The sequence below is a fragment of the Polypterus senegalus genome, chromosome 6 (assembly GCF_016835505.1).
Source record: "Polypterus senegalus isolate Bchr_013 chromosome 6, ASM1683550v1, whole genome shotgun sequence".
Taxonomy (NCBI): Eukaryota; Metazoa; Chordata; class Cladistia; order Polypteriformes; family Polypteridae; genus Polypterus; species Polypterus senegalus.
The window spans coordinates 175585218-175597613 of record NC_053159.1 but is presented as its reverse complement, the minus strand read 5'-3'; the positions used below and the strand labels follow the sequence as shown (position 1 = coordinate 175597613).

The window sequence follows — 12396 nt, the reverse complement described above, 5'->3', positions numbered from 1 at the left end:
TTAGTTTAATCCTGATATGCATTTAATTATCATTATCATTCATGGTGGGTCCAATATCCATACTAACCCCTACTTTCTCTGCTGTTCTTTTACTGGTTTTCTGTGGTGGCCATCTGCACCCCCACCACCTGATCAAAGCACCGTGCAGTCCCTTCATTGATGGATTGAAGGCCAGAAGTCCACATGACCTTCATCATCAAGTTCTTTCATGTGAACCCTGAATACCATGAGGAGTGATTGAGGTCATTTATGTTAGGTAGAAGGCCTAGAGGGGGCTGGGTGGTCTTGTGGCCTCAGAACCCCTGCAGATTTTATTTTTCTTCTCCAGCCATCTGGAGTTTTTTTTTTCCTTCTGTCCTCCCTGGCCATCGGACCTTACTTATTCTTTGTTAATTAGTATTGCCTATGTTTACTTTTATATATTTTGTATTTTTTCTCTTTCTTCGTCCTGTAAAGCACTTTGAGCTACATCATTTGTATGAAAATGTGCTATAGAAATAAATGTTGTTATAAACTGTGTGATCCACATGAGTCAGCATTACCTGGAGAGGAGAAGTCATTCATTAAATTGAAAATATGTATAGACTAGGTTTCTAAATAACAAAGGATAAGCTGAAAAAAAATTCTAAATATGTATCTGATAGGATTATTTATTTAGATATTTAGATGTTTTAGTCATGGAATGCATGCGTTATGAATAACAAAATAAGTTTAACTACCTTAATATCCAGCCAAAACAGATGGAAATATTAGCATGATCAATTTGCACTGATTATTGCCTAGTTATATTGGTTATGGTTTAATAGAGGCTAATGTAGGCTATAATATAGACTACAGCTGGTAACATATAATTAATTAAACAACAACAGCCTACCATGTCTGCTTTGGGGGGAATCTGAGTCAGATATAAGGGTTTGAGGGATTCCACTCTGTGTCATTTGCTCTTTAGTTGCTCCGATACATGTTGCCCCTACACCGTCAGATATTCCTCCATAGACAACCGAAAAAACTCCATAGCAAATGTATTTGCCTCCATGGACAGAGCTGACCCACTGACATTCTGTCTCCCACTCAGATCTTATACCTCTTTTAAAAGTCTCTTTTATGGGTAGACTTGAATTAGCAGACATCATCATAGTAAAGTTTACACCACATGTATCACCTTGTTCATGATGTTCTGCTATACTGCACCGTGTGACTGTTGTTTTTTCTTTTTTTTTTTTTAAACAATCAATGGGTGAACACAGCGTAATGGCAAGGATGACACAACCTCAGTCAGCGTGCAGTGCTTGTCTGTTGGCAATGTTAATGCGTCAGAAAATGCAGCTCATTCACTCTGCTTGTATATTTGGTTTGATTTCAATTGTTCTCATGTTATTCTCTGCACTTTGAAGAACTAGTGTATATATGAAATGATGTGTATGAAAATACAGGACAAATTGTGCCCCCTGTTGATTCAATATGATGTGCTGCATTTTATGTTCCAATAAGGAACGATCCCATATTATAAGGGACGGGTGTCAACCCTGCTGATAAAGCTCATTATCAAGAAACAGTCATCTGTGATCTGCAACTACTACTAACAGACTCTATCTATCTATCTATCTAATGCTTTTTTAACAATGTATGGAGTGCGGTCAAATTAACCAGATTAAATTTTTGCATATAGAAGTTGCGTTAAAAAATTTAATTGCAGACATTTTTAATGCGTTAAGAGCACATATAGCATTAAATTGTTCACAGAATCAATACAAATATGAATGCATCCATCAGTTTTTTAAACCAGGATCATAGAAAGTCTGAGTCTGTCCAGACTACATCAGAGGCAAGAAGGCTCTAATCTGAAAGTGATTAAACATACATAATTATTGATTTATTTATTTGATTATCTGCATTGAACAGTCTTCTGTTATAGAAAAAAAAAAACAAAAAACCCAAAATCGGGAATGGTCTCCCCGAGACTTTCTCGTATACTCAGATATGGGAATGGATATTTGAGGAGTAAACCACAAGACAATGATTATATTTTTATATTATGTACATTAAAGAACCATCAACAACAAATCAAATCGAATTAATAATATATTGAAGAATGATTACAAATGTAAAGTTGAAGAAATCGGACTCTGCAGCTGCATGAACAAAAAGGTAAAGTACCACTTCCGGTAAACAGAAATAACCCAAAAGTTGATAGAAATTTACACTTTGTATCTAATTCTTGTAGGGAAAATTTGGTTGACCCGTAGTGAAAGTTCACTCAGGCTATTGTGTTTACACACACACACACACACACAATTCCAAAAATGGTATTTTCTGACTCAGGGAGGTCTAAAACATCGCGATTCATTAAAATCTCGAAATGGAATTTTTGGAGGATTAAAATAATTTCCCTATACTTCATATATGAGAAAGTCAGGGAGGTCTAAAATGCAGAGATTCGTCAAAATCCCAACATCGAATCTTTGTACGATTACAATACTTTCCCTATACAGTACTTTGTATATGAGGAAGTAAAAAATAAAAGTAACGGCAATTAAAAATACCCACAGTAGCTTCCAAATACCAGAATAATGTGGGAAAAAAACGTTTTATTTTAACCAAAAACATAGGGATGAGCACAGGATGAACACAATGCAATAAAACGAAAGCTGCCACCCCAAGGAGTCGTTTTTAGCGTGGCTTCCCCACTTTCATTTTCACGCCTCAGAATTCTGGGTTACCATTGCTGTTTTCACCTTAAGTTCAGGCCTCAGATTGTGGCATTAGTGGCCTTTAAAGGAATAATTCACCCAAAAATGACAATGTTTCGAATGTTACTGACTTCCACGTGCTTTGCAGTGATGGCTGTGAAGAATTTTTATTCCATGTTTGGATGGAGATAAAAAATGTTATGGTGATAAAAGCTGGACGATAACTAACAATATAAAAATGTACACGAAAAACTCTCACATTACTCGTGTCACATAATCCACACATCAAGTCATTAATTTGCGTGCTCTTAACAGACTAAAACACATGCATTTTTTGGGAAAATTATTGTACCTTTGAGGGGATTAAAAATGCTTTGAAATTTACAAATACAAAGCAGAAATGAACTGATCTGAGGACTGCACACAGTGCACTTGTTTCAGTGTTCTCTTGCAGTTGTGTATTTGTAATATCTAGCCTTATTACAACAGTATGTTGCCACTCTCCAAGTTCTTCCCAGGTTATGTGTTATCACCCGGGAACAACAGGGGGCACTGTCAGTAACTGTCTTGTCTTTTTCTTCCTCCACAGTGCAGAGAGTCCGTCCAATGAGGGCAACTGACTCTGCCCCTTTCAGTCCCTGTGCCATAAAAGCACAACCACCTGGAAGGAGGTGTCACTTCTTTCCTGAGCAACCAGAACAAAGGAGCTCCTCAATCACGTGATGGCAGATGAAATAACCCTTATTATACTAGCCATGTGATTCTGGTGGCCACAATTTTTGTTTCCTTTTCATGCCATTGACCGTTGTTTTTCTTAACTCCGTTAAGTAAATGGGGACGGCTGGGTTGGCACCCCTAAATTTATTGCTGTTTGGGCCTGTCATTCCCTTGGATGACCACAGTGTATTATATCTTTTCAGAACAGGTTTAAATTTGGCTTAGAAAAAGTAAGCATATGTTCTAAGGTGTAAGAGGCACTGCTTCATGTTTTACTTTACCGATAAGAACAGCTGTGCTTTGATATTTTTATCTAACCAACTACCAGATCTTTAGGAGACGATGTTAAGCACTGAGTCAGGATGTGACATTGGTGATGACAGTGGTGAGTAATGGCACAGCACTAACGGCCTGGAAGGGGGACAGGAGGAGTTTAGACACATGAGTAATCACAGCATCCTACTTCAGAAAAAAAAAGCTTTAAGAAGTGTAATTTATGGCAGGGGGCTAAAAGCATGCACCCAACCAGTTTGGCATGGGTAACTCTGTTTGGGCATTACATGAGCCTATAAGCCACTCCCCCTCAAGAAACCGGTAAGCTGCCTAGCTGGTATAAAGCAGGGTCTGGAGGACTGAAATTTGGCTGTTTAAGACTTGGCCAGTCTGACCAACAACACCCTATTGGTTCATAACTCATGGCAGAAATTGGTATAAGGTGGTCACTCCATCTATCTTGTCATCTTGCCATGAAGAGAAGGTCACCTTTCTCCCACCATTCCTCAATGAAGAGACAGGCAGGCAGCCTGAGCCTGTTCAGATGATAAGTTGACTGGGAAGGTTCAAATGTCTGTGATATAGCGGGTCCATGGCTCAGAATAAAAGCTCAGTTTTTAAATAAATAATCTCTCGCGGCTTAAAGAGGGAAGTGTGGTTGTAGCGGTTCTTGGACGCTGCGTGAGGCGGGTGTTTCCTTGCTTATGTGCACAGGTGAGGTATCGTCCGGATCTGAATTGAAGCCGGGAGCTGCTAATCGCCACACCTGAGCCACGTCCCCATAATAAATAGGAGAAGCGCGAGGCGGAAGAGAAAATAACAGTAAAAGAAAGGAAGAGGCAGAGAGCAACAGAGCAGCATTGGGGAAAGAGTGGACGAGCCAGCCCACTGTGAAAGAGAGAGGTCAGCGCGGAGTCCTAGATGGAGTGAGTGATTGGTGTTCGTGGGACAGGATTGTGCCCACCGAGTTAAAAGAGTGGGTACAATCGGGGACAAGTCCGCCCTAGGGATCTGAGGGACACCTTTGAATGTGAGGAGGAAGACAGGAGGACAACCGATCCCGAGCAGTCAGGCAGACGCCAGTGGAGGCAGCCATGACGGGGGTCGGTAGAATGAGGACCGCGGTGGCTAAAGTCTTTCCTGCTGAATATACTTTGGGTGAGCGGGAGAGACTGGGAAGGAGCAGAGCTAGGATGGCGTGACTGCAATGTTGTCAGTAGGATTTTAATCTCGTTTTAACGCCTGGGATTTTTACCCGTTTTTTTTGATTAATTAACATTTGAAGCATTGCACTATTTATTTGAACACTTTGTTTTGACTGTTTTTAAATAAAAGCACTTTTTTGCACCATCCCCTTGCTTCGTTGATGTCTTCACTGACCAGCTCATCCAGTGACATTACCAACAGTGTCGGTTCAAAGCTCCCAAAAAAGGTAGTGGGAGCATGGAGTGAGAACCCGCATCATCACAAGGTCACTACAAATTATTGCGCCACCTGAAACTACACATCTAGCATAAACAGGATGTATTGATTTAACACCGACACTCACATTGTACTCTACTTTCTTATAATTTGGCCAAATTATCCATAACAGGTAATTAGTTAAAAGTGTAGCTCCTCCTCATGTCTGTACTTTCATTCTATCTAATTGCTTAAGTTTAAAGATAAAGAAGGGAAAAGAAAAATGTACCTGACCACAGAGTGTCTGTGACCCGAGGCATTTTGTTAAGGTCTACATAATAAAGAGTATAAAGAGGAGAACTGGGTCACTGAGGACTCTATATGACAAAACACACTGCGAGAACAAGTTTCCTCTATGTGCACTGCTCCGATTTTCTGGAGGTATTTATTTAACAATATCTTAGCATGTGTTTTGCCTGCTATGCGACTGAATGACTTGATGTATGGATTATGTGATACGAGTAATGCAAGATTTTTGTCATGGATATTTTTATACAGCTTACTGTGGTCCAGCATTGGTCTCCATAGATGTCCAATCTGTCCAAGACTTATCTCCTTTTTCCACGAAATTACAGGAATAAATTTTTTCTCGGCCATCACTACAAACTACACAGGGCAAACAACATCTACAAAAATATATCATTACTGAGTGGAGTACTCCTTTAAACCTCCCAACCCAGTATTAATTTAAGTCCAAATCTCAGAAATTACAAAAAGCATCACGGGCACACTGCCAATGCTATATTGTGAAGTGCTCTAGTAGTCCCTGCTATTCCTGCTGCCGCCTTTAGACCATTAAAGGGTCAGGCCTGCAAAGCAGTTTTTGCCCTGCCTTTTCTCTGTCCTAAGAAAAAGGTCAAGTCTATCCCTAGTGGGATCCTCTGCCACCTGTCAGACTAGAAAAATATACCCAAACCTCCTGCCATAACTATACACTCTCAGTTAATTCATTTTCAAGGCACCTGACACACATGCAGGATTTGCTGACCCCAGCAGACCCCTTCTGTATTCAGTGACAAGCAGGGGTTTGCACGGATGGCCAGTGTTTATATACAGTATATACCTTAAAGATGACTTAGAAATGGTGGTGGAGTTCAAGAATCAAGTTAGTTTTACAGCTGCATTCACCCATTCACTGTTTTCTTCCATTACAGTGTAGCAGGAAGGTGACAGGGCTTCACAACTGGCATAGCGGGTACAGTTAGAGCCCAACTATTTATTTAGAAAGAAGGGGGTGTAAATACAGTAGTTGACATGTGTATTTACCTAAAGAGGTGTTGCTCCGAGGATGGAGCAGGGTGAAGGTGATGGCTTCCATTGTGTCACCTCCACTGCTACCTGCACACATACAGTGGTGTGAAAAACTATTTGCCCCCTTCCTGGTTTTTTATTCTTTTGCATGTTTGTCACACCAAATGTTTCTGATCATCAAACACATTTAACCATTAGTCAAATATCAGGTATCATGTGATACACCACAGTTAAGTTATTTTTTAACAAGAGGGCAATTACTTTTTCACACAGGGCCATGTAGGATTTTCTTTCTCCCTAAATAATAAAAACCATCATTTAAAAACTGCATTTTGTGTTTACTTGTGTTATATTTGACTAATGGTTAAATGTGTTTGATGATCAGAAACATTTTGTGTGACAAACATGCAAAAGAATAAGAAATCAGGAAGGGGGCAAATAGTTTTTCACACCACTGTACTTCTGCCACTGTCTCTATTTATTCCTAGGATTCTGGTTTTATTTACATACTTATTTATATTCATTTATTTATTGTGCGTTTCCTTTTTTTTTGTCTATGCTCACTGTCTGCAGGGGCACATGCAAGCAAGCATTTCATTTGTACATGGTACTTGTACACATGACAATAAAGAATTGAATTGAATTGAACTGAGAGAGAGAGAGAGAGAGAGAGAGAAAGGGCCCAGTGATGGCATAGGAAACCATGAGTGAGTGGGTGGTGCGCTGGCATAGAGGCGAACATGTGGAAGGTGGTATGTGCATAGAAGCAAGCCAGTGTAATCAGAGGAATTTCGCATCAGAGAGAGAAACACCATAGTGCTGGTATTTTAGGGTCTGAGTGATTAGAGGCTGATTGAATGACAATGAGAACTGGATGAAGTCTCTCCGTGGGATTATTTAATGCCTGTATGAGGGCTGGAAAGGAGACAGTATTTGTTTTGGTGATCCAGTGTGGATGTGATCTTGGTCGGATTGGTTAAACAATTTACAGAGTCATGAAGACAGAGTGAGATGGAAGCCACTCTCTGATTTACCTGACAAGTGGGGGTTGTAGTTACCATTGGGATCTGGCAGTGAAATAAAGCACTTTGGTGTTTAGTCTTCCAAGGAACAGGAAAGTAGAAGAATCAAATAATTGTCAGGGAGTTACCTCTGTGCAATCAGGGGCCATAGAAGACAGCTCAGCTATGAACTATAAGATGCTCAGGATTTCATGGGTTGGGGTCTAGTGGCATGATGCATCACATTTGGTGGCAGCGGTTGGATACAACCAGTGAGTAGTGTGAGTAATTAGATTTTGAGCAGACATAGTGCAGTGTGACTCCCCAAAATGTATTTAAGGTTAGAGAGCTGGACCGAATGTAAGGAGAAGATCTAGATCAAATACAGGCAGGAGAAGATAGCAATCTGGGAATCAACCATGCTTTGGAAGCACTTTTGGGCAAATTTTTCTTGTTGTACACCAGGCCGGAGTTCAGCACAAGGGACAGCGTCAGAGGTGCCCTTAACCCTTTGAACGCTGTCCTCTCTAGCATTTTGGCAGTATAACCTTAGCCTCCCCAGCAATTTTCAGCTATTTTGGAAACTGAATATTTTGATTTAAAAAAGTAAAATTTTAATTATATAATGATAATATGATGAAAGGCCACAATGTTACAACACCAGATTGATCCTATAAAAAAGCCGTATCAGTTTCTGTCTCGGAATTTTCATCATTTGCTGCCATCCATTGAACAGACCTAATGCCAAAACTGCACCTTTGACTGATTTGCTACAAAACAGTTTTTAATGTCAAATGATTCATATGATTTTCACCATCTTCCAATCAATTGCTACACTGGTGTAAAGCAGCAGAACTCCCTCGGGCACGGTGTTACTTGCTCTGGGGACGGTGGCAGGTGAGGAGCTTGGCTGGGGTGGTACACGTGACACCACAAAATGCAAATGTCCCAAAGTGAGCTCAGGATGGGGGTCGATTTGTTTCAAACCAGTTTTATTAAACTTGACTTGCATTTATGGAATTTTTTTTTGATTTAAATAAAATAAAATATGAAAAAAAGAAACATCCCATGGAGCAGACGGGCAAAAGCTAACCCAGGCCTGTTTGTAATTCCTGCGTACACTAAGCGTTGATTGTTTTGAGCTGATCCCATGCTAAAGTACAACTGAAATGTACAACAAGAAAAACCAAAACTGACCTGCAGCTAAAAAAAAAAAAAAAAATCATACTGTATATTGTGTAAGTAGTGCAACAGCGTTACTAGACAGCTGTATATTATGTGTGTAGTCTAATATTAATAGTATTGCAGCCTGCTGGGTTGTGATAGCGGAGAGGTGTAGCGGCCTTTTGGGAATACGCCTCTACTGTAGCAGACTGCAAGGTTTAGAGAGTAGAGAAACGTAACGGTAGTGTGGAATATCAGATATGTGCAGGCCGTAATTTAGGCCAGCAGGGTTATGACTATAGATAGACAGACTGTTATACCAGCCTTTCGGGTAAATACCACTGTGCGGCTGGTCCAAAACACGGTCTGCCAGGTTCAAAGGGTTAATCTTTGAGGATGGCCACAATCTGGAATTTGGCTTAAGTCATGGATTGGGAGGCAGGTCTGAATCGTGATGGCAGTACCTTGATCAACCTGCTACAGTGTACAGCCAAGAGAACTGTTATAAGGAGAATGAACTGAACATTGCAACCTTTGAAAAATGTATTCATTGAAAATATCTTTTATCATTGAAAATATCAATTTTTTGTCATCTTGATTATATGTATTTCTTGACTTCCAGATTCATGCCTTGAGGAAACATTTAAGGGTGGTCTTCATGCTCATCTCTCTCTCACATGGACAATGTCTGGGTGTGAGATTTGATTCCGGGACCCTGGATCAATAGGGCAGCAGCACTAACCACTGCACCACCTAATTTACCAACGGAATATTGTGTGACAGGGGGTTGGCATCCTTACCTAGCTGGGACGCCCCTGCACACTATATTCAGGGGGAACAGCCATGGACGTTGCAATACCTTCCCCTGAACGCTAGTTGGCCACATCCCTGGGGTGAAACAGTGTATCGGGTTCCCGCAGGGCATCCTGGGAATTGGAGTTGGGTGCAGCCCTGTTGGGTCCCGCAGGTACCGCCAGGGGGCGCTGTATTTGGGACTCCTGAGCCCATGTGGGCAGCCAATTCGTCACACCCAGAAGTGAAGCCGGAAATCAGGGATCAAGCACCTGGAGCACTTCTGGGTGAACTATAAAGGGAGTCAGTAACCACCACCGAGGGGCCAGAGTCGAGTGGAAGGAGGGCGAAGCTTGGTGAGGAGTGGTGGAGTGAGAAGAAGAAAGTATTTATTGTGTTCTTGGGACTGTGTTGGGCTAGTGAGACACGGGGAAGACAGGTCTCACAGCTGAAGAAAAATAAAAATTTATTTAATTTTATATGTGCCTCTTGTCTCTAATCTGTGTCGGACCGGAGCTTTATAGTGTCTTTCTTACAATTGAAATAACGTTTTTACATGTTTTCATAGATAGATAAGCAGATATGAAATGTCCAGCATAACAAAAAACATAGAATAGATGGTAAGGCATTATATGATAGATGTGAAAGGTCTTATATGATAAGCAAATATGAAAAGAGCTATGGTATATGATTGAGAGAAAAACTTAATATTTGTTTAATTAGGGTTTCTTAATTGAAAACATTTTAAAAGCTGATCTATATAATTAGCTCCCTGTAATACATAAACTATACTTGCCGTTTATCTCTGACTCCATAGGCTGCCCCTTCATGACCTTGCAGATACTCATTTTCTGCTCTGTTTCGCTTTGGCTTCCATGCAGATCAGATGCTGTAAAAAGTGAAATTCAATTGAGAAAAAGGCACATGTAATAATACATTACCAAATTTAGAAAATAACCTGCTTAATTAAGTGTAGGGGTTTAGAAGGCCTGGGCCCATCCTGTCAGCTTTAGACTCACTGCAGGGACCAACAGCCAAAGGAGCCACTCAGACACACACACCCCATTTAGAACTGCCAGTCGACCACCGGTATCTCACTCTTGTGCAACAGTTTTTACATTTCATAAAAGGTAGAATTGGGTGTCACAGTGGAATCTCAATTGTCTACTGCTGTAAATCTGGGTATCTCCATCCTCATGAACTCCACAAACAAGGAGTCAATCAAGGTGGCTGACGGAGCTTCAGAGCATCAAGCTGTAGAGTGACACGATATGAACAAGGACCAAATAAAACAGTCAAAGGGACAGGTTGTCCAGGGACTATAAATACATTTTACATGCCATCATCCATTAATGTTGCATAAAAAGGCCGTCAGTGTATGAATCAACATATGAAAAAAATGTCGCTGTCAATGAGATGCATGAAAAAACAAAAAAAAGTGTCAGAATTTTGGAATTGCAGGGCTTAACTGAGGCGCACCTGCACGCCCAGGAGTCATAATACAGAGGAAATTAATGCAGTTTCGTCCATATTTATTGGTATTTTGCCATATGCGTGAATCATGCTGCCCATTAGAAAGAAGATGGGAAAGGGGGCCATGCTTCTCTTATGTTTTGCCAAGGACCACCTCTTGAAAGGATTAAAGCATGTGAAATACTAGAGGGAGGCACGGTGTGATAAAGTTTAAAAATAAGACCATAAGTAGCAGCATACCTGACAGCACAGATGGGGTAGACACCTTTTAAACAAAAGCTCTTTCTCTTATAACACCAATGGTACCTTCCACAGCATCCACTCCACCACCTCTCCTAACAAATGCATTAGGTGTCCCACCATGTGAATATACCTGGTGCAAGGTGTACGTCTGGCACATCACTGTTGCTTAGATGTAAAGATCAATCTATTTATCTATTTTACTGTATAGTGCCTTTCCTATCTACAGTGGGATGCAAAAGTTTGGGCAACCTTGTTAATAGTCATTATTTTCCTGTATAAATCGTTGGTTGTCACAAAACAACTCTAAAATGACCTGAAGACAAAGATTGTTCACCATCAAGGATATACAGAAAGCTGTCCCAGAGATTTGAGCTGTCTGTTTCGACAATTAGGAACATATTGAGGAAATGGAAGACCACAGGCTCAGTTCAAGTTAAGGCTCGAAGTGGCAGACCAAGAAAGATTTCGGATAGACAGAAGCGACGAATGGTGAGAACAGTCAGAGTCAACCCACAGACCAGCACCAAAGACCTACAACATTATCTTGCAGCAGATGGAGTCACTGTGCATCGTTCAACCATTCGGCGCACTTTACACAAGGAGATACTGTATGCGAGAGTGATGCAGAGGAAGCACAAACAGCGCCGCTTGAAGTATGCTCAAGCACATTTGGACAAGCCAGCTTCATCTTGGAATAAGGTGCTGTGGACTGATGAAACTAAAATTGAGTTATTTGGGCATAACAAGGGGCGTTATGCATGGAGGAAAAAGAAAAACACCTGCTACCTACAGTAAAATATGGTGGTGGTTCCATCATGCTGTGGGGCTGTGTGGCCAGTGCAGGGACTGGGAATCTTGTCAAAGTTGAGGGACGCATGGATTTCACTCAGTATCAACAGATTCTGGAGACCAATGTCCAGGAAACAATGACAAAGCTGAAGCAGCGCCGGGGCTGGATCTTTCAACAAGACAACGACCCGAAACACTGCTCAAAATCCACTAAGGCATTCATGCAGAGGAACAAGTACAACGTTCTGGAATGGCCATCTCAGTCCCCAGACCTGAATATAATTGAAAACCTGTGGTGTGAGTTAAAGAGAGCTGTCCATGCTCAGAAGCCATCAAACCTGAATGAACTAGAGATGTTTTGTAAAGAGGAATGGTCCAAAATACATTCAACCACAATCCAGACTCTCATTGGAACCTACAGGAAGCGTTTAGAGGCTATAATTTCTGCAAAAGGCGGATCTACTAAATATTGATTTCATTTCTTTTTTGTGGTGCCCAAATTTATGCACCTGCCTGATTTTGTTTGAACAATTATTGCACAC

The 12396-nt window shown here is 40.9% G+C and overlaps 1 protein-coding gene across 1 annotated transcript in view; it reads right to left on the bottom strand.

Moving 5' to 3' along the window:
* Positions 1-12396, bottom strand: part of erich2 (glutamate-rich 2) — a 115640-nt gene that overhangs the window by 21614 nt on the left and 81630 nt on the right. Inside the window, exon 10 of the mRNA XM_039757599.1 lies at positions 10146-10238. Within this exon, the coding sequence (XP_039613533.1) occupies positions 10146-10238 (93 nt within the window). The remainder of the gene's footprint in view (positions 1-10145; positions 10239-12396) is intronic.